Source organism: Orussus abietinus, unplaced genomic scaffold (assembly GCF_000612105.2).
Source record: "Orussus abietinus isolate OABI.00-Male unplaced genomic scaffold, Oabi_2.0 scaffold184, whole genome shotgun sequence".
Classification (NCBI taxonomy): domain Eukaryota; kingdom Metazoa; phylum Arthropoda; class Insecta; order Hymenoptera; family Orussidae; genus Orussus; species Orussus abietinus.
The window spans coordinates 1-23690 of NW_019394346.1; the positions used below are offsets into that span (position 1 = coordinate 1).

Sequence of the window (23690 nt, forward strand, 5' to 3'; positions counted from 1 at the left end):
ACCGGGAATTTCTCTTCGTTTCTGACGTAACTTACTGGATTTAGAACTGTAGCCACGCCGACGGTTCACAAATCGACTGATAAATAGGATAAAAAAGGTTCGTGTCCAAGCTCTTGTTTAATACTTGGCATCGTCGAGTAACCCCCCTCGATTAGAACGATGGCATTTAAAGCATCCTGTACCCCATTGAAATAAGAATAAAAGTACTTGTAAAAAGATGTCAATTCTTTTATCTCCTCACTTACATTTCGCACAAAAATGCGAAAAGAGGTCTGAAGCGAGAAGGTGTGCGGTGTTTCTCCCAATTTTCGGTAATCTCTATGTATTTACATTTACGTTTATCCGTGTGTACAAGATCGTTAAAAACATTAAATGTTTATATCCGCATTACGATTATCCTACGAATGTATTTACATGTATTTCGTGTGTACAAGATCGTTAAAAACATTAAATGTTTACACTTTGTTTTCCGCACAACCGGCTCAAGTTCAAGCTAAGCCACTGGCGTTCGTTTTAAACATTCCCTTCGATTAAACTCGACACCTATTTACACGTAGAAAAGTCCGTAATAACGCTGGCCCTGCTATTACCAATCGTTCGTACGCAAAATTTATGAATAAATTGTACAGCTTATTCGTAAAACGCCGCGCCCGATCGACGACTCAGCCATTCATACCGTTTGCGTTCACATGCGACATTCGCGTCATCAGCTCCATAGTACGTACGAATGGTACGCACTATACCTCGGATATGTAAAAAATTGCAATTTAATAACAATCATAATTAAGTAATCATACCATAGTTCTCCTATTATTTTCAATGCTTTCGTGAATAAATCTCATTCAAACTACACATCTGCTAATTGATTTACTCACAGAAAACGGTTCAAAAATATTACAAGAATTAGGAGTTACATCCTCAATTGCAATCGTGATTAAATGACACTCTTCCCATCGCTGATCCGCGTCTCTTTCTGCCTCTCCAATCGATCATCATAAAATCGATTTCACGCGATATCAGAGCGACTCCCATACGTAAGACCGACTAAACGTATGTCCTCTTTCGTCTCTTTTCCCGTATGTACAGTCTAGAAAATACATAACTCAACTACCTAATCTAATGCAATTGATTTTACAGGAAATGTACATTCTGAGTGTAGCTAGTGACGCTCATTAGTCGACTTAGATTACAGAGAAGGTCCTCCGCAAACGACGAGTGGTCCATCGGACCGAGATTATCTCATTCCGAAGAGAGTGTTTTAATAAAATGAAAAAGTTATTGTTAGCATTCAAGCAACTCCGTCAAATTCGACTCTGACCCTAGATGTCGAATGGTTCAAAGGGAGAGTCCCTAAAATGTCGGTAAGACAGGTAAACATACATATTTATCGGTCCGACGTGGACGACTCGCTGCCGAGTTAAACAATAAGGCTCATAAAATTACTAAATGATTGTGCTCCCCTAAGCTGACGTAACAAACGGAATACATTTGGTTGTAAAACTGCACGCTTTTCACCGCGAAGCATCACGATACTCCTGCAGCGGAAAGTACTTAGTTCTAATAAAAATTAGCTATCATTCGTAGATACTATATTTACAGGTATGGCAACATAACGAGGATTCGGATTCGTTAATAACGCGTCGAGACGTTAACGCGTTTCCCCGTTCACCGCTGAAAGTCGGAGGGAGAAAAAAAAAGAGAAATTGATCATTGGTTGAAACTTAAACACAGCGGTTGCTTGGATCGCAATCTGACTCTCGATCAATCCCTACACTTTCCGCGTGCATTCTCTCGCAAAACGTGTTATTAAATTGTCCGTCGTTAAAACGACTGTAGTTAGAACAAGGCTAAACATTAACGAAAGGCTTACACCCGTAAACGTCACAGATTTGTTAGAACACCTGTTGCCGAGAGGAGTTATCTTTCACCCCGCGAATTTCTCGCGTTTCATTTACAGCTCGTCACCTATCTATATTCGCATTTGCGTGTACCTAATCTTTATATTATATTATATTATCTTAGTATCCTTAAGGCTAGCTTAATTTGCTGCACACACGTGACGTGGTCCATGTGACGTATGAAGACACTGGGTGGTCAGTCGCTGTCCGAGTCGACGGGATTTATCTTTTTTCTCTTCTTCGCTTGCTTTGGTTTTACGATCTCTTCCTCCTACGATATCATCGTTACATTCAATTTCATTGTAACATTATTCGATCACGAAAGTAATACGTCAAGCAGGAATTCTCAAAGGCATGCATAAAAATAACGCCAACGACGTAAATAATTACAAATGTCAACGGTGACAATGACCGATGAAGAACCAGTTATGATAAATAAGTATTTCTCGATTTGGGCCAAATTCATTTCAAATATTCATACGAGAACAAGTCTTACAAACGAAAGTTACTTATACGTCTTCTACGCGGAGAAATAGACATATTGAACGTTGAAATGATTTTCAATATGTGTAACGTTAGTTCATCTTCGATAGGCATAACAAAAATACCCACCTCGCTACTTTGGTCGCTACTCTCCGTGTTCCTATCCCGTGGAGGTGGCCTCTTCGTAGTAGACCTCTCCCTCGTGTTAGCTCCAGCTTTCCTGTGGCCTCCTTTCCCAGCTCCGCCACCTCCCGCAGCGGATGCAGCCGCGTGTTTCCTCGCAGTTGTCGACGGCGGTGGTGGCGGAGGTTCGTTCTCCTCGTTTACCTCGGCCAGGGCGAAGAGGTCGCCGTAACTTTTCCTTAGGGAATCGCTACTCGCCGCCTGGGCCTGTTGCAACGCCCGCTGCATCACTTCCGAGTGATACAATTGCAACTCCGTCGTCGAGTTACAGTGCTGGCGCAGCTGGTCCAAATGTCCGAGGACTTGTTCCCCAGAGGGTGGTCCGGTTTGGTTGTGTTTCGCCCCGGTTCGCTTCCGCTTGTTCGGACTAGTTGCAGGATAACGGGCACTTAACAAGTTTGCCAGAAGTTCAGCGAGTTTCTCCTCGTAGTCGCGACACCAATACCGTAATGCCGCAACTACGAACATATCACCGTCCGCGCTCTGTCGAGCGAGTAATTGCTTCAAGAGTTCCGGGGTGGGCCTGGAAATATGAAAAACTGTGTAAAAGAAACACGATCTTTGGGTAGCATCGGTAGCGGGGTTAGCAAGAAATACTGACTTCTCCTGTTTAAGCATGAAAAGTATCGAGGTGAGAGCTTCTGCGTGGTCACGAAATTGCAGCTTCGGCAGAACTGGTAACACGTAATCGATTGGGAAGTCGTGAGCGAAGATTAGCTGCCAGAAGCAGTATTGCTCGAAAGTCTCCCAATTAAGACTGGCAGTTAAGAGAGCGGTGAAAGACTCCTTCTTTAGCATCTTCAAGTGGCCTTGCATTATTTGGCAGACCAATTCTTGCAATTGACACGCATCCACCGTTGACACGACAAGGTGCAAGAGCTGTACGTTACCCAAGGCTATATTTTGAAATTCCGTGTAGACGTCAGGTACCAGGTAGCATAACATGAAGATATCATCCTCGTGACAAAGCTGAAATTAAGATCCTTTTGTTATATGTCATACTATTTGATATCTGGGAATTAAACAGAATAGAACCGAATATACCTTTAAATCCTGCACGAGACACGCGTCCAATTTTTTTTCTCGCTGCGTGCAAACGTCTTTGTACACCGATGCTTTTACGTCGTTTAAAATATTACTAGAAAGAATAAAAAAGGTTCATGAAAGATGCTAGCTCTTTAAGTATGACACGTTTCACTTTCAATAGCATCAGGCACATTTGCATTGAAAACACTTTTCCAAACAATATACATCTTGAATTATAAGCAGCAGTGTTGTAACTAAATAATTTTCTAATTATTAGTAGCGGATTACATTTACAATATAGTATTCATTGTGAAGTTAAAGAATATAAGGTCGGGGGTAGACTGCCCCCCCACCAATCAGATTACCGCGTATTTCGTTATTTCGTACAAGTATCAGACAAGCGACTAGTCCGGCGACAAAATCGAAATCGCAAATGAGAGCTTAAGCGCACCCATTTTTGTTGTAATAAATTATAATTCATTTGTTAACAATTATAACTAAAGTAAATTAGTATCTTTACGGCTTCACTGACCTTGGTTCCCCTTCTCTTTTCTGTTCTTCTCTTCCCCAAACTTTTAAGAAGTATAGAAGCAAGTAGCCTATTCGTGGTTGAATAGATTGCAATTCAGCGAGTACCCGTGCTAACAGCTTTCTCCTGTTGTCTTCTTCCTTACATAATTGAAACTGATTTCGGAACATGACGAAGATAGGCGTGCTGATGCTGTCGGCGAGTGCCTCTTCATTTAGGTTGTCCGAGGGAAATATCTGCGCAGTGATTTGCGGGGAAAGAATAGTGGAAATGCAGGAAGCCAAGGCCGGTATTGTTTCCGCGTCTATCTCGTCTTCGACGACCATCTGCACTATCCTTTCCATCGTTTGACATCTAGCCTCGTTGTCGGATTCGAGATGAAGACTCTCCATTGCAGTTCGCAACTCTTCGGGCTCGAGCATGAAATTCAGCTGTGAAGTAACTTCCTCTTTCTTTACAACACAATTCGAGTTCCTTTGTTCATTTTTCAACTTCACCGTGGCTAACGGAACATCTTCCTCGTCATCCTCTTCTTCTTCAGTTTTAGTTACTATCCTGAAACGTTATGAGAAGTCGTTAACGAAACCATTTGAATGATGAATAGAGCTTACACATACCCGCACGCATGCGTACACGACACACGTCCAATTTGATGGATTCTCATTCAACGACGTGGCAATGATTGAAAGTGTACCTTAATGGAGTTTCCTCTTCTTCGTCGCTAAATGCTGGTTCTTGTTCTTGACCCACGTGGTTGTTTTCTATCGCTGAGTTCCCTGTATTCTCCAACATGAGCCCTGGACCGATGTCTTTATTAAGATCTTCCATTTTACCTGAATATATCGGAAGCTTATTACCTGCTTAAAGACATCATGCAAAAACCAAAGTTAGTAAGCATTGAATGTGCCAAGAGATGATGAGATTTCTATCGTGTGCTGCGAGAATATAGGGGGAACACTGAGGAGATTACATGTTGCGACGTAAATGCCATGATAATGTAACCATTTGATGTTAGTAGTTAAAAATGAGGAGAGAAAGTGCCAAGCTAAAACGAAAATCCTTTCGATCGAATCTACTGTTCTTTCTAAAGACATAATCCGTTTCGACTGTATTTTGATATAACCGTTCAGATCTAATCAAGCCATTTTTTAGTGCAGCAGAAAATTATGTGTATTACTAATTCCTGTTGGCATGCTTTAAAAGAATTTATATCCTAACTTACCAGGATCCGAGTTGGGTGGTAAGCAAAACTCTTTGAACGTCTCTCGTATTTTACATCTCAATTCTCTGTCTAGTTTGGGACTGTCAAATAGAGGATACAGAGTGGCTAAGACTCTCTTTTCTAGAATTTGTCTCAGAGAAGAAAAAATACCGTTTCGAACTTTCTCCGTCAGGGCCGGGTAGAAATTAGGTATTATCTATTAGAGAAACAATTGCAAATTACAAATACATTATAAATAAAATCGTTCTTTGAGATGGAATAGTTGTAGAATTAAACGAAAATTTAGCTTACCCTGCAAAGAAAGTCTAAAAGAGTGGCAGTGACTGCAGGGTGTGATCTCATAGAGTTGTGCATCACAAGAATCGCTGGTTCGATGTTCATGATGTTATCCTTCTCGGGTTCAAAAAAAAGCCAATCATAAAATAGGGCTAGTTTGGCATTACTAGCAGCCACGGTCGACGTACACGTGGTGAACAGCCAGCCTATCACAGCCCATCGTGGTATAATATCCGAACAGAGAAGTTCGTTCGTTGGATGTATCACTCCAACGATGAAGCGTATGAGGTCGCATCTTAGAGACTGAGACTCGGGAGTTGCTAGGTACTGTCTCTGGAACCAATCTTGGTACCTTTTATGGTTACCGAAGCGCACTTGACTGGTTAGGAACACGAGTTTCCTCTCCATGTCCGGAGTGAGTCTCGATTGGAGAAACCTCCGAGAAGTTCTCGTCTGTAATAATTGGAGCACTCCGGTGAACGTAGGGCAGAGAGACTTTGGGTTGAGAAGAATATCCTTCCAAAGTGCTTCGAACTCTGGAATTCTTGCTATGTTTTGGAGCAAGCGTACTAAGTCCCTGAAATAAGTGGTGCACGTTTCAGTTTGAAAACTTTGACACTAAACACGTTAAATGTAATCATCGCGCTAACACGAACAATAATTACTCTAAATGTTCACTTGCTCACCTGCCAATAACTAAACAGTCGACTATTCTCTCTCGTATTAAGGATACCATGAAAGCTACTTCCTTTTGCCGGAGCGTGGACAGATGCGGTGCACTGTGATCCTCTATCAGTCGTAAGTACGTGTACACGATAGAAGCAACCAGAAAAGGAAACTTGTCCAACCATGGTCTGTTCTCCTGAAATATATCTAACAAGGCGTCGACGAGGAACAAATTCCTCTGGGAAATATCACCACCAGCTGCATGCCTCAGCAAAGTTAAACACAGGTTATCGACGTTGCCAACACTGGTCCTTATCATTTCTCTGAGCAGCCAAAGTAGTTGACTCCTGGCCACGTCGTGCAACCTCAGGTACCTTTCGAGTACCAGTTGATTAAGATGACCTAACACAATAGCAAGGCCATCTCGGGTAATCAATGTTAAGTCCCTATAACTTTTAGCGGCTTCCTGTGGATCGGTGAGGATGACCACCAGTAATCCCAGTGAAACTTCTTCGTGCGTCTTGTCCTTGCATACGGCATTATTCAAGGTATCGTGAGCTTCCTTTTCCGACAGTCCTGCAGTCAGGTTCTGAAGCACCGTGTAACATCTCTCGAATTTCTACAAAGAAGTAAACGATCGTTGCATTTGCAAATATAGTAACATTTCAATACACATCGCGCACAAAGAAGCAAATCTAAATGTCATCAAAAGATCGCAACAGCTGGAACATAAAGACGATCATTTCTAACGTATAAAAGTCCTGATTTTTCTGAACACTAAGCTCATGACAATTGATACATCGCGAATAATTTCAAATTTAGCGCGAATAGCGATGTCACACGGCAGTGGCGCCCCTGGCTGCCGTTCGTCCGTCGCAACAATGGCGGACATCACATTCGATACGTATCCAGCGAGTATTTCAAATATTTATGTTACCTCTTCCAACTCGTCCTTGTTCTCGATGCAGGACGTGCTGAGTAGTCTCGAGGAAGGCGGTTTAACCTGTTCCATCGCTGAACCTTCGCGCGACGCGTGTGGAACGCGCTAAACGAGCTCTTGCGAGCCCTCAGCCCTCAGCCCTGTGCCCCTGGCCGCTTGCCGTTTCCACCGAGCATCATGATCGCCTCTCTGCTCGCGTCGTTCTCTCTCTCTCTCTAGTCTCTCGACTCTGTTTATTCCGCGCTTGGACCTCGACTCGAGAAACGTTCCGGTGCGATTGCGCATTGATACATCGCTCCGTTTCTCGTTCTCGCTTCGTGACGCGGCTCCTACGCCCCTTGGACCCCCACTCCGAGACCGGGGACCAATCGGCGTCTACCAGCCCGCTCGCCGGTGGCGCCACATCTCTGCGGTAGGGAGAACCAGAGATCTATTCCGCGCTAGGTTAGCTGGACTCGTACCCAACCTCCCACCCCACTCCACTCCTCCGGCGGTTAATGTGCCATCTTTCTCGTACGCCTTCTAACAAGAGGTGCGACAAAGGCAGACGACTAGAGAAAGAAACTCCGAGTTAGAGCGAGGGCGACGGAGACAAAGTGTGAACCTGGCACGTGAAGTAGGGATAGCCGGAGTAGAGAATCAGCTAACCATGCGCTAAACCGAACTTATCGAGAAACGCGACTCGAAGAAAATAGTGCGCGGCGCATGCGCGTCGCCATCTTGAACGCGGTCACCCGCCACCACCTAATCACATCGGTGCCCTGCTGTTTCCCGGTGCACTTGGCTGTCGACGGCCTCTTCTGACGTCGGTCTTTTCGGATCTTTCCCAATTCCAAGAGCTGCTGGTGGAGCAAGCTAAAAGTAACGTAACCTCTCTGTCCCCTGGTAACATTACGTGCTGGCGATTCGCCTCTGTGCAAAGTCGTATCGTTCTCGACGTCTGTGCGCGACGACATAACCCCTTAGAGTGCGCGCATCCGCCGCTCTAATAGTCAATTTTCGTTGAATCGTATAAATCAACTGAAGAATTTAAAATCCTGTAATGAATATTTCTTTTAAACCCCGAGGCGTGTTTCAGCTCCTATAGACAGGCCAAAGAATTCGAAGGGGACTTAATTCCTGATAACATAACCTCCATAAGCGCGTGGCTCGGAGCGATGTTCCTGGGAGTTTAATCAGCATTTAGTTATTCTTGGCCTCCTTTCTCTAAGTATCCAAACCGCACTTCGTTTCCTCACTCTTTTTGTCTCTTGCACGCGTGGCAAGAACGCACTTTGTTATACCTCCTCCTCCCGGATTTAACGCTCCTGCAGGAGAAAATCATAACCAATTCTAATGTTTCGCGATTTGTCAGCTTAGCGACGATACCCTGGCAGGTATAACGGGGACGAGAAACTCGACCTCTTAAGATAGCGAAAGACCAATGGACCGTCAGGAGGTTGCCAGAGGTTAGGATTCTGTTCCCTTTTGTCGCGGCTAATTAGGCCTGAAAGTGAGCGTAAAGTTGAGCGCTATCGCGCTTGCGACCGCAGCTCCCTAGAGAAGCGAACTCGGTCACCGAGTCGTTGAACCGTTAAAAATTCAAAGGTTCAAACTTATGCCAACACGGTCTCGCTCGAGAGAGCGAAGAAAGATTTTCAAATTACTAAGTAACTGAACTTCGGCGCGCTGACGTAATTGAAATATATCGCACGCCCCAGTACTTGAAAATTTAATTAAAAATTCTTGATTCTGTACTCCGTGATGTTACGTTTAATGATCCTATTTCGAAGTGAAAACATGACATATGTGATTTTAACGGGAAATTGATAAAGGATATGTTTGCTTGATAATTTTATTATAATTCTATTAAAAATAAGATATATTACATGGTAGGGTATAAATTGCGATTTTTCAGTCTTCCCTTCCTGGGGATAATAATCATTTTATAAAAAGACAAAAAGGAGATTTCGGCAATAAATAATTCATGATTGTCTCATACGTTAACTTGTAATCTATGTTTTAAGTAGTTCCAAAATGCATCATATGGGAATGTAAATGCAGGATTAAATAGGAAAATAATGGTTATGATGTAAAACAATGCATACAGAGCCAGCATTCATTTCTTACCCATTTCCCAGTGATGTCTTATGCATTTCAAACTGATTAAACAAGATATCGATAAATATTTTCTTCTTGCAATTTCTATTAACGTAAACATCACTGCGGGCAATATACATTTCAAGAAAAAGCAGTCAAGTATTGCAGCGAGAACATAAATAGAAAGGCTATAATTTAAGGAGTTTTTAACTCTACAAAGTGGTCGGTAATTAATGAATTAATGTCATGTCATATGAACAGTTTCTTGATGCATTTTTTAAATTAATTTTCAAGCAACCGTAAGCAAGTATAAACAGATGCAAATATATGCATTAAATATGTAGTAATTATGTAATTAATTTATCCAATTGATTTACTTTGTCGTTGATCAGCATTAGGTCGATATGTTGCGAGAAGAAACCTCCAACTATATATTAGTAGTTATCATTGAACTAAATATAGAAATAGAATGACTATAGTAAGAATCGAGATAATATTCCATGAGACTTTGATGTATCAACTATTAGACTGGTCCCAAAAATAGTAGTAGTTAATAGTTATAAGATGCAAGGGTGTAAATGAAAAAGCACGTGTATATCTTAGAATGTAGTTTTAAAGTATTCTTTAGGTCTGCATACTCTTCTGAAATTGAACAAATAACAATGTATCATCAGAAATGTTTAAAATTGATGAAAATTCTATATTTTGATCTTAGATATGTGATAAGAAACTAACAGGGAATAGTGGGCTAGAATTTGGCTATGTACTTTAGAAATAATTTTCTTTTGTCCTTATGTTAATGCGAATGTCTTCATCTTTAGTGGATTACATCAAAGTCTTGTGACTTGAGCTCTGTTCAGTTTTTCACTGTTAACATAGTTTACGTAATGGTAATATAATAACAGAGAAGGAATCTAGGAAATGATGAATGCAAATGTTAATCATGTTAAACTACGTCATAAAGGTAAAAAAAGAAGTGTTTTTAACGTCATCTATGCATAGTGTACAGATTGCAACATAGTGCAAATATTATTCCAGGTCTAAACAACCTAAGTAAGGTTGTACTCAACAAAATGCTAGAAAGAAATAGAGTACAAATTCATTCTTGGTAATTTAAAAATTGATTGGAACCTTTTCATTTTTGTTTATAACTTGCAGTAACAAATTAAAAATTGGTCCGATTATAATATAGTTAAACAAAATCGGTTTTTGAGCATCAATTACAATCAAATGTTGATTCGCAAATGAATATTAATCGCCGTTGCAATGTCATTAAATACTATCTGAATAATATGGCATTACTTTCTCGTGATTTAAAAGCTGGTTCCTTTATATTTTTCAACAGAACGTAGTAATTAATTCATACATATAGTGAAAGAGTAAAATTAGCCTGTTGGGTAAAAAATGAAAAATGCAAAGATCATGTATTGTGGACAATGAATGACTTGAATAGATAGTATACTGATAATCTTCAATGTCTTTCTTGCGTATACTGCCAGTGGTCAAAGTTCGGTACTAACGGCCACAGCAGCGTGAAATTTGAATTGCAACGAACAATTTGATTCGTAAAAATGTAGTCATTGACCGTTCACCAAGAATCAGATACGTGTAAATGAAGCTATTTTGGAATGAATAATAAAAATGCATTCTGCAATGTGATTTTTTCTCAATCGCAGGCCAAAACGTTTAAATTATATGTTGAAGGTATGAACTTGCAAAAGTTCATGGACATCTTCGTGATTCGGTTCGTAAATTCTTTGAATTAAAGTATAAATAGTAGCTGCATGTTCAAAAGATTAATTAATCCTTTGCCAGTTTAATACTTATTAAATTAGGTGACGTATAATTTTCATTACCTTTATTTCCGAACATGGAAAGCAATACGAACGGAATCTAAGCATACATATTTTTTCCACAATTAGATAAACAAATATATTAATATATGAAAGTGCAAAATATCGTGCTATACAGAACTTAATGAAACCCACTAAACATAGTTTGTAGCAGTTATATTACTTGGAAGCAACAATACATTGTTACATTCTCACTCGAAAATCTTATACATACGACATACGTGAAACCTGAAATGTACTGTGACATTTGACAAAAAGATTTTACCTAAGATTTTCATGGAATGTTCTACTATATTTGGCAAAAATAGCTGATTTGAGCTTTTCATTGGATGGGAGCAATTGAGCTATTTTTGCAATTAATTGAATAAAGATAAATGTATTTGGCTAAATTTGTTGTACACCGACGGTGTTTTGACTGGTTAACATTAACGGCGTCGTAACTGCATAGTAACGAATAGAAAAAAAGTACCGTGGCGAAAAAGTTAAGTTATTTATTATTATTGTCGTTCTTGTTGTTATAATTATTGAGTAATTTATATTTCTTTCTAATCTTCTTCCTTATTTATATTGAAGCAGGCTTTAAATGGGCCTTACAACTTGTGTGCTGAATTTATAACATTTTTCATGGAACGTTATAAAATATTGAAAACATTTTTTTCCGCTCTCAAGCAAGTTGTTACTTTAAGAGTAGCGAGGAAAGAACGGATAAACAGTGGATGATAAACAGTGATGATATAATATGCCACTTGAAGCATAAAGAAGGTTAAAAATTATATTTTACGTGCGGGAATGGCAAAAAGAAATAAGTTAGAGCAAACAGGAAAAATGATACAGGTGACCAATTAGGAGGCTGAAAGATGAAACAATAATATGGCTGTCCTACCTCTCCCTTTCTTACGCACAGGCTTGCTCCTCTGGTCTAAGATGGGACTTCGGGTTCCGTCCATATTCTTAGGTCCATGGACCAGATGGATGAAATGCAGGTAATCCAAGCGACCAAGAATGGGTTCGAGTGTTGGAAAAGGATTTACCTCGCCGCTCCGAAGAACCCGCGCCTATAGGGCTCGCGAATCTCTGGTTTCTCCCACGCATTCGCTCTCCAGTCTAGATTGTCACTCTCTGAGCCTCTCCACGTGCTCGCACCACGTGACGAAAAGGGTGGGGGTCTTCATTCGCTCTCCTTCACTCTTTAACACATTAACCCTTTCGTTACCTTGGACGAGATATCTCGCGACCCAATACTGGTCGATTAACGCGTTTGACGAGATATCTCGCGACCCGATACTGGCCGATCAACGCTTTTGACGAGATATCTCGCGATCCGGTAGTAGCGGATTAACGCTTTTGACGATAATCAAGCTTTCTAGTACCAATATTTTGACATTCTAGATGAATATATTTTATAACTAATTCAATTCGTATAGCTAAAAGGAACAAATAAATACAGCTACTACCGAGTCGCGAGATATCTCGTCAAAAGCGTTGATCGGCCAGTATCGGGTCGCGAGATATCTCGTCAAAAGCGTTAATCGGCCAGTATTGGGTCGCGAGATATCTCGCCCAAGGTAACGAAAGGGTTAAGGACCGCTAAGGAATCTATAAGACATACGCCCAGGACCGCACGGGCAACTCGTGAGCGGTCCGTAACAGATGGAGCGCGAAACACGAGAAAACTGGTGAGTGGTCCTTAACGTGTTAATAAGTTATGGTCAGTTTCTTCTAGGATTAAGGTGAAGTGAAACCCTCTCAAAGGGATCCGCCCGGCGGTCTCGGTGGGGTACGGCTGTCCGTCGCCGGGATCGCCGGGAGTCTCCAGTACCAACTACGCAACTAAGCATTTACAAAACTAACCCTTAAGGTGAAGTGAAACATCCTTCAAATCAGTCGATTCGAATACAACACTTTTTTTTAAGGATATTGGACCAAACTGTCCGAAACTTTGACACATCACTCCTGATCATCTAAGAATTGTCCTGACACATTCAGAATTTGGATTTTTTAACAAAATTTTTTAACTCAGTCCAGACCAGAACCAAAATGGCGTCGAGCCCTCATATTTCAATGGATATACAATTATCGAAGGCTCTAATATGAGAATCGAAAGGGTCAGGACAATTTTACGACAATTTAGAACACTGGTAATCGATAAACTCGCATTTGAACGGGATAAAGGCAAAAAAAGTGTTGTATGCGCTTCTTTGCTAAAACGATGGGAATACGAGGTCTCGGAGTGAAAATTTAATTGACCTGAAAATCACAGATGGCGCAGAGGGTCCCTCCGCAGTCAATTAAGGCCCCAGGAGGCATGAATCCAGAGGATTTCTGGAGTTTTACTTCGATTTCTTTATAATTATTGTACGAAAACGACAGGTGGAGTATGCCTTTTGGTACAATATCCAACATAATTCGACACAGCTGTCAATATAAAAATGAACGTCGGCGACGTAGGCATTTATAATAATCTTCTTTATCGACGTCGATCAAGTTCCTCGACGTGTTTCACTTCACCTTAAGATGTTCAAGTTAGGTGGGACAGTTTGTACGTAAGAACGTTTTGGATATAGAAATGAGACGAAATGTTTTCTTTCCTTCTTGTTTAATCCCTTAAAAACCTACGGCAGTATTATTATTATTTTTTTTTTTTAGGAAATCGCTTTAGTTTTTATCAGCGAGACACTGATTAAACACGTCGATGAGGACGCTTGTTATGGCTTATCAAGGCTTATTTTTCGAGAGGCTAACACCTACTTCCATATCTTATCCCCTTAACACTAGAACTACCAAGACCAGTCGAAATGACTCGTCTTAAATGGCCCATCCTATAAAAAAAAAAATCCACCGGTAGTTCTAAGGTTAAACACATTAATATAGTCGTCATTTTGGACATTTTCGACGTTCAAATATCTCAGTCCTTTACGGCAATTGTTACGAAAATTCGTTCGTGCATCATGCCATCATGAACATTTGTTCGTGAAAAGAAACCAACAGAATTATAACTCTCGTTAAAATTTATATAGTAGGATTCTTTACATTTTCATTTCGTTACTCAACCGCTAAGAAATATGCGTCATAAAACAGAATGTATATACATACATTAGTTTCCATCTCCGCGAGTGGAAGTAATGGAAATTTTACGTTATTTAACTGAATGAGTATTTAACCGATTCATTTTAAAATTAAAATTGATTGTGCTTTTTAGTAGTCTACTAACGGAATCACTAGAAAGTTTATGAACCGTTGTACCTTCGCAATTGAACACGTAATTTAAATGTCTTGACTTGGGATTTTGGGAAAAATTCACTTTTATTATATTTACCATAATAGCTTTATTTGCAGACGACCGATTTTTCGTAAACAATCATATCGTTCGTTGCAATTTAAACTTGCCACTGCTACGGCCGTTAGTACCGTAACTCACCACTGGCGACACCAATCCGTAGGGACAGCATTCAAACCTGCCGGTGTACTTACAAAATAAATTCTAGGTCTCGTCTAACAACGTAGCCATATTTCTCGACGACAAGTTTTCTTTTTCGATCTTTTCCTGGTCCGAGGTTCATCATCTATCCCATGGTATTCATTCACAGCTTCGTCATAATTTTCATTAATTAATCTTTCTATCTCTATTTCTGGTACAGGTTTCATTAATGCTTTTCTTTGACATTTTACAAAGTATCGGAATCCTTTCGCAATGGAAAAGCCTAACATTGCTATTGAAATAGTCAATAGAGCCATCAGAAGAGGATGCTGTGTGATAAAAGGATTACTAATAAAGGTTAATTAACATTTTCCACAGCCACCTTAGATTAAACGTGTCATAAATAATGGAAAATTAAAAATATTTCTATATATCCCCATTTTGATAAGTTACAGTATTTCATGCAAAAAATTTAATATCTAAACCATTATACTTCCAATAAAAAAATCACATCGGATAACAAGCTGTAAACTTTTGTTTCTTACCGTTAATGTAGGTTTGCTACTAAAGACATAATTTTCCATTACAACACTAACGCCAAGGATAATGCCAATACCAGCACCCAATCAAGGAATTTGCTGGTCCGCTGAAAGAATGAGGAAAAGGCTGCATTACTTCTCTATTCCGAGAATCATGAATCTCAGTAAAGTTCACTGAAGCATGTAATGGTCACTAGCAAGTAGGGAATGTCAATTTTGCACCTCGTCTATCCTTGAAAAGTTCTCTGGTAGCTGTACATATGGCATCTCTTATGTCGCTATGATATTCGAAACTCTGTACTTTGCAATAGGAATCGATTGTTTCGGAGAATTGGAAGGTTTCAAACTTAATTCTAGCTTTTAGCTCATATCCCTGAGAACAAAAATAATTCTATATTAGTGCTGATCAATAAAGACAGGATTTTAAAATAAATAATATTCATAATCAAAGAAAATAATAATTTGAAAACGCATGAAATGATGAATTCGTACATTAATTTACTAATTTCAATTCGAATTCATCTTAGATATGTCTGAATATAATAATATTTCAACATTTAGCAATTTAAGATAATGTTACGTTACTAGGGAATAGTCCGGTCACATTTTGATAAGCATGAGAGCATCCTGCATAGCAAGGTAAAATTGCCCTACACTTATGAAAGCGTGGCATCTACTGCTAATGAGTAAAAAGTTTTTTGGATCCAACTTGATTGCGATTATGTCTTGAATTTTATTTTCCAATTTCTTTGTGCCTGAAAAAAAGGTAATTTAGCAGATATTATGACAATATAAACCAAGCATAATAGCTTTATTGAGTTAAATTTATCAGTGTTTTCATATCAACATATGCTCAGCTAAAAAAGATATGAGAAATATTTATTGCAAATGAGAATGTATTATACAAGTAACGTACTATAAAGTAGATTTCGTCTGTACATCCTTCGGTTAAGAAATTGCCATGGGCAATATCTTATGTAAAATAAAAATGTATTGAACGTTTTTCTGGCGTTGGATTTTTATAATATTTATATTTATATCTAAATCCCGCTATTCTTATGCCACAAGAGGGCAATAAAGGTGCTAATGACAGCGATATAGTTTACAGCGTGCCATAAACCGATTCTAATTAACTATTTCTATTACAGCTTCACGGTAAAAAAATACGCATTCGTGTCTAATCAAGTATTCAATACTAAAAAAACCTCCACAGCTGTAAAATTCAAAAACTTTGCAGCGGTATATGACATATCAATGGAAGCTTTGCAGCGGCCAACTTACCACGGCTTTACGGTCTGTTACCACCATCTTACCGAGTCCGGAATCAATGGCGAAGTATTATTATCTGATAACTCGTTTTATAATTTTCATTTTCAACACTACATTTTACAGGTAGTTCCAAGAATGCCGCGGTTAGCAGTTTCTTGAGCGCGGCTGTCAACAAAGCAGTCAATGAATTCAGGAATCCCTATAGTAGTCTAGAAGGGTAGGTACATTGATGCTCAAGTATTAGTATGTTAGCTAACGGATGGCGGCGCTGTAATCACTTCTCCATCCCTCTTAAAGCCCGTGTCCACGATCAAAGAACTCTGTCAGAGTGTTTTGTTAAACCTTTTTCTTTCTCTTCAATCCCTTAAAATGGTACTACTACACGTCGTGAAGTTATAACGCTGTTGCATAATTTAGCTTGTTAAACAATATTTTCAATTCATTTCACCGTATATTAACCCAGGGTCGGCTCCCTGTAAGGGGACAAGGATCCATGGGCCTATCATAAAAAAATAGCCATTTAACCCTTTTAGTACCGGCCGAAGTCGTTAACACTTGTAAAACGACGATATATCGTTGTCCGGCACTAAAACGGTTAAATTACTTCTTAAAATAGCTGCGGTTACTTACTTTGTAATTTTAAGACCTAAACGAAGCCTAAGTAGTATATATTTACTAGGCATGCAATAAACAATAAATGCCAGTAACAAAACGACGGTCGATCTTGCACCAGAACATGGGCTTATATAATATGTTGATACCGGGGAGGGGATCATGCCAAGATGGCGCTTCTAATATTGTATCGGATCTAATCCACTACATCGGCGAGTTCGTAAATTGCCGGTGAGATCAAATAGCGTAAGACAGAAATCGAGGTAGATGTGTGTCACGTTTACATTGTTATAAACTGTATATTACGGTGCCGAAGCATTTCACAGAATGAACAAGACAATCCATCTTTTAAGTTTGCCTTAAGACTTTTAGATTTTGGCACCACCTTACCGAAAAGTCACGAGCCGCTGTTGTATAAAGGCTCGCGCACGTTAAAACCAAGGCGAGCCGCAGCGCATCACAATATACCGTCACAATATGCCATAATGTATATAAAATCTATGAAATCCGCACGGAATCGATTTCATAGATTTTATATGGACCATCGCATATTAGAGACGAGGCGCAGCGCATCGACGGATGACTCGCTAGATGGATTTTTACGCAGACGCACTGCGACTTATTTCGCCCCGTCAAAGGATGCCACGGATCTGCGCGACATCATCATCGTATGCAACGCGAAACATTTATTGCTTGGGGGCGCAAGTTTTGAACTTACAGGTAATTATCATTAACCCTATTATTACTGTTAGTGTTTATAGGCGATTTGAAAATTTGCCTGTAATATGCTGTTAGCAGATGCAGCCCCTTGGCAATTGTTATCGGCACAATCTATTTTGTAACATTGGTATCAAGAAACTTGGTAGAGTTTCGAGCCAAATACATTTTTGAGCAAGAAACCCACAGCATCGCGTACTGAGAGAAACGCGCGCTTGAGCTCGAGCGAGACGCTACAGAGTTCTATACGCCAAGGGTCGAGATTTCAGGAGTGTGGGAAATGGGAATCTACTGTCTCCATTACTATAGAAAAAGAAATGAACGTCTGCTCAGCTAAAAAAAATCGAGCAAAAAGTCAGGAACTTTTTAAAATTTACCCGACTTCGATCGCTAGTACCTACGTGAGGATACAACATCTTAAAGGTTTTTAGCACTCTCAGAATCGTGGTTCTGTTAATGCTTTGACAGCCGGAGTCACATTTATGTGACTTCAATTTGCTAGCGGTGTCGGCTGGTATCACGTTTATGTAACAAATTTCTGGCCATTGTTAGCCTGAATCTTGTGGCTTCGCTTGATTCACGGTTATCAGTTCGCATTTATTTATTGTAATATTTGTTTTTATTGCTTATCTCGGAAAATAAATATTCGCATTGTCATTTGTTGGATCTAATTTCATTGTCTCGGGCTTTTTCTAAAATTTCTTAAACATTAAAAGACTTCATTTAAAGGGATTAAGGTATTACTTCCATAAATGCACTTTTCTTACCATTTTCTTCAGACTTTTTCAGTGTATTGTTTAGATTTTTATCTACAAAACAAGCCCATTCAGAACAAAATCGTCTATCTAGATCGGCAGATAGATAACAGGATTTGAACTTTTTAAATAATAATTATGTCTGCCTCATTGATTACTTTTAATAAAGCTTGTAAAAGGTGCCCGCGGCAGGCAGTAGTTTTCATCAATATATACCGGCGACAAGTGCAAAGCTTCTTATCAAAGGTGCGGCCGTCAAAGTATTAACACCATTGTCGTCGCCCCAGCCACAGACTGCTTTTTCGTATAGACATGATAGATATAATTTTTGGCGGCCAACTGCGACACCGTCACGCGCGGAACGAGAAGGAACTATACCCATCCCAGCTTTAAAATGATTGGATTTTTATAGAAAAAAGGTATCTTGATGTTTTTGATATCGCTGAAGCCAAGTCAAATAGTATAATTTCAAAATTCAAAATGGCGGACAAAAAATTTCAGACTGATTTCATTTTTATCAGAAAAAAGGATTAGCTAAATTATGTGGCAACATCATAACTTCACGACGTGTAGCAGTACCATTTTAAGGAGTTGAAGAGAAAGAAAAGGTTTAACAAAACACTTTGACAGAGTTCTTTGATCGTGGACACGGGCTTTAAGAGGGATGGAGAAGTGATTACAGCGCCGCCATCCGTTGGCTAACATACTAATACTTGAGCGTCAATGTACCTACCCTTCTAGACCACTATAGGGATTCCTGAATTCATTGACTGCTTTGTTGACAGCCGCGTTCGAGAAACTGCTAACCGCGGCATTCTTGGAACTACCTGTAAAATGTAGTGTTGAAAATGAAAATTATAAAACGAGTTATCAGATAATAATACTTCGCACATTGATTCCGGACTCGGTAAGATGGTGGTAACAGACCGTAAAGCCGTGGTAAGTTGGCCGCTGCAAAGCTTCCATTGATATGTCATATACCGCTGCAAAGTTTTTGAATTTTACAGCTGTGGAGGTTTTTTTAGTATTGAATACTTGATTAGACACGAATGCGTATTTTTTTACCGTGAAGCTGTAATAGAAATAGTTAATTAGAATCGGTTTATGGCACGCTGTCAACTATATCGCTGTCATTAGCACCTTTATTGCCCTCTTGTGGCATAAGAATAGCGGGATTTAGATTTAAATATAAATATTACAAAAATCTAACGCCAGAAAAACGTTCAATGAACTTTTATTTGATATAAGATATCACCCATGGCAATTTCTTAACCAAAGGATGTACAGACGAAATCTACTTTATAGTATGTTACTTGCATAATACATTCCTTTTCACAAGAAAGATTTTCCATATAATTTTTAGTTGAGCATATGTTGATATGAAAACACTGATAAATTTAACTCAATAAAGCTATTATGCTTGGTTTATATTGTCATAATATCTGCTAAATTACCTTTTTTTCAGGCACAAAGAAATTGGAAAATAAAATTCAAGACATAATCGCAATCAAGTTGGATCCAAAAAACTTTTTACTCATTAGCAGTAGATGCCACGCTTTCATAAGTGTAGGGCAATTTTACCTTGCTATGCAGGATGCTCTCATGCTTATCAAAATGTGACCGGACTATTCCCTAGTAACGTAACATTATCTTAAATTGCTAAATGTTGAAATATTATTATATTCAGACATATCTAAGATGAATTCGAATTGAAATTAGTAAATTAATGTACGAATTCATCATTTCATGCGTTTTCAAATTATTATTTTCTTTGATTATGAATATTATTTATTTTAAAATCCTGTCTTTATTGATCAGCACTAATATAGAATTATTTTTGTTCTCAGGGATATGAGCTAAAAGCTAGAATTAAGTTTGAAACCTTCCAATTCTCCGAAACAATCGATTCCTATTGCAAAATACAGAGTTCAATAGATTATTTTGATGGCATAGAAGATGTCGTGTGTACAGTATCAAGAGAACTTTTCAAGGATAGACGAGGTACAAAATTGACATTCCCTAGTTGCTAGTGACCATTACGTGCTTCACTGAACTTTACTGAGATTCATGATTCTCAGAATAGAGACGTAAATATAAATATAAATACTTTTTCTCATTCTTTTAGCGGACCAGCAAATTCCTTGGCTGGGTGCTGGTATTGGCCTTATCCTTGGTGTTAGTGTTGTAATGGCAGATTATGTCTTTAATAGCAAACCTACATTGACGGTAAGAAACAAAAGTTTACAGCTTGTTATCCGACATGATTTTTTTATTGGAAGTATAATGGTTTAGATATTACATTTTTTACATGAAATACTGTAACTTATCAAAATGGGGATATATAGAAATATTTTTAATTTTCCATTATTTATGACACGTTTAATCTAAGGCAGCTGTTAAAAATGTTAATTAACCTTTATTAGTAATCCCTTTATCACACAGCATCCTCTTCTGATAGCTCTATTGACTATTTCAATAGCTATGTTAGGCTTTTCCATTCCGAAAGGATTACGATACTGCGAATGAAAAGCATTGAATAGATGATGAAGCTTGGACCAGGAAAAGATCTAAAAAAAAAAAAAGTGTCGAGAAAAGTAGCGACCTTGTATGAGCCCAATAATATACGTTGTACCTACACCGGAAGGTTTGAATGTCCGTATGGAGTGGTGTCCCGTGGGGAGGTACTGTAGCCACAGCAAGTCTAAATTGCAACAAACGATATGATTGTTTACGAAAAATCGGTTGTCTGTAAATAAAACTATTATAGGAAATATGATAATACTGAAAGTGATTCCGATAAAGATCTAGCATATAAAGACCGATATGAGGTACCAATGACTTAAATGAACGAAAAGATTAGGATTTCTAGTTTCCAAAGCACAAGCTATGTACATAGACATATTGAATAATTTATTATTTGTCGCGAGAAGTATGAAAAAGTCGAATGTACTAGGATCCGAACAGCCATTATTCATTACATTCCAGGGTTCGAACACTAAGAAAATATGGATCTGGATTTCTCTTTCAGAAGGCTAAAAAACATTTCCAAACAATTTCTTACATGTCCAGGGGCTTATCACTTTAATAATTTCACGCTTAGAAATAAATAATCCTATTCAGTTCGCTTAGTACCTCTATAACAAAGAGCCATGAAAAGCAACGTATCCCCTAAATTAATAAAATAAACAACTTCTCTACTACATATTGCATACGCTCCGAGGCCTATTAAACATATATTATCAACTAAGAGTACTTACCGAGCTGTTTTTCGAGCAATACTCTCTATATTATTCTCCTTCCTGTTATCCGGGATGATAGTGGTCGCGGTCGCGTCATCCTGGAACACCCTAACACACAGTCGTTCAGGGAAAGGGAGAGAATAAACAGAGGGAAACGAAATAAACGCAAATTAAGAGAAATACTGATTATTGGGATGATTATGAATAATTAGAAAATGATAGCGAAACTACGGATAATGCTCCTCTACGTCCCGGGGGTGGGTCTCGCGGATACCGGGGTGTAGGTTGGGACGCCTTCGTCGATCGAGGTTCTTCTACTTCCTTCCTTATGTTGGATTTCCGCCCAATGATTAGAGCCCAGTACTACTGCTCCTTCGCTTATATTTATATTCGAATGTTCTTCGAAATAATGTCAAAAAATCCTCGTCTGAAGAGAAAGCTCTCTAAACAGAAGTTGCACGATGGCGCGCGTATTACGCACTGTCGATCTGTTGGTTGACTAACTTGTATTTCCGGATCCCGAGTCCGCGTTCCTTTCTCGATGGGCTCGTTCGAAGACTCCTTGGCCAATCGGAAATCGTCTCGGTTTCGAACGGACCGCCGATTGGCAGAAGGCTTGCGGGGGTGTCCGATCCCTTGGTGGCGTTGTTCCCGATCGCGACAGCGTCGCGACGGAACGTCCTCGGGCTCGAGAGCAAGGGTGGCGAGCAAGAACCTACATTTTATTCGTCGAGGTTTGATTTTCTTCTCCGGGTAATGGTCATTTCTGTTCCATAGATGGAGGCAATGCGAACCTTCATTGTATTCGTCGGGGTTTGATGTTCTTCCCCGAGTAATGGTCATCGTGGCATGCATACAAAAATTCACTTGGGCTTTTTTTTTATCGCACCAGTTTGAAGGGGTAAACTACCCCATCAGTGCCCAACGAGTAACATGTTATACTGCCTGGCTCGACGAAACATTTTATGAAACGAGTTTCTAGGTTTATAATTATATATTTCTAGGTTTATACATATAGTTCGTCGAGCTACTGTCTGCGTGTGGCGAGTAGACTCGTTTTAGTACGGGTATGAAAATCAGGTGAACGAAGCATTGAAAGTCTGTTGTACACCGGGAGACATCAATGCCCTCCCAACCTGCACAGGGGATGTCGTATCTGCAGGGGAGACATAAACACGAATACATTGTGATTTAACTGGATTCACATCGCTCTTTGCATATGTGCTCAACGAGTAACATGTTATACTGCCTGGCTCGACTAAACATTTTATGGAACGAGTTTCTAGGTTTATAATTATATATTCTAGGTTTATACATATAGTTCGTCGAGCTACTGTCTGCGTGTAACGAGTAGACTCGTTTTAGTACGGGTAAGAAAATCAGGTGAACGAAGCATTAAAAGTCTGTTGTACACCGGGAGACATCAATGCCTTCCCATCCTGCACAGGCGATGTCGTATCTGCAAGGGAGACATAAACACGAATACATTGTGATTTAACTGGATTCACGTCGCTCTTTGCATCTGTGCCCAACGAGTAATATGTTATACTGTCTGGCTCGACGAAACATTTTATGAAACGAGTTTCTAGGTTTATAATTATATATTTCTAGGTTTATACATATAGTTCGTCGAATTACTGTCTGCGTGTGGCGAGTAGACCCGTTTTAGTACGGGTAAGAAAATCAGGTGAACGAAGCATTAAAAGTCTGTTGTACACCGGGAGATATCAATGCCCTCCCATCCTGCACAGGCGATGCCGTATCTGCAAGGGAGGCATTCATGTCCGCCATTGTACTTCTTATACTCGGTTTCTTCACATTTCGACGGTGTGGTCGCTAGGCATCAGCTGGATAAAGTTATCCGGATAAATTTCAATCGGGTTTCTTCATAGACACCTATGATTACGTATTCTAAAGGCATTTAGTTCAAAAGGCTGACGTGGCAACGTTAAAGAAAAGTTTAATGCGGCACCCTGTGTTGTAGTC

General features: G+C 39.4%; 2 protein-coding genes across 4 annotated transcripts; both read right to left on the reverse strand.

Annotated features, from left to right (window-relative positions):
* Positions 1–305: 305 nt before the first annotated feature.
* LOC105702334 (integrator complex subunit 3) lies at positions 306–7499 on the reverse strand. Of its 3 annotated transcripts, none has more exons than XM_012429832.2 (10): positions 7221–7499; positions 6304–6902; positions 5633–6194; positions 5342–5537; positions 4814–4952; positions 4123–4674; positions 3609–3702; positions 3166–3533; positions 2511–3087; positions 306–2169 (listed from the first exon to the last, which is right to left on the reverse strand). In XM_012429832.2, the coding sequence occupies exons 1-10, from the start codon at positions 7293–7295 to the stop codon at positions 2095–2097; spliced, it is 3237 nt and encodes a 1078-aa protein (XP_012285255.1). In that variant the 5' UTR covers positions 7296–7499; the 3' UTR covers positions 306–2094. The 3 variants fall into 3 exon arrangements, with proteins under 3 accessions (XP_012285255.1, XP_012285254.1, XP_023287638.1); XM_012429831.2 differs by having other exon boundaries at positions 4814–4976; XM_023431870.1 differs by having other exon boundaries at positions 4814–4979.
* A 6823-nt stretch (positions 7500–14322) lies between these two features.
* LOC111673893 lies at positions 14323–16053 on the reverse strand. The gene is given in 5 exon segments (XM_023431871.1): positions 14323–14902; positions 15119–15219; positions 15335–15485; positions 15698–15867; positions 16029–16053. Coding segments are annotated over 5 exon segments (702 nt in total). The 3' UTR covers positions 14323–14647.
* Positions 16054–23690: the final 7637 nt, after the last annotated feature.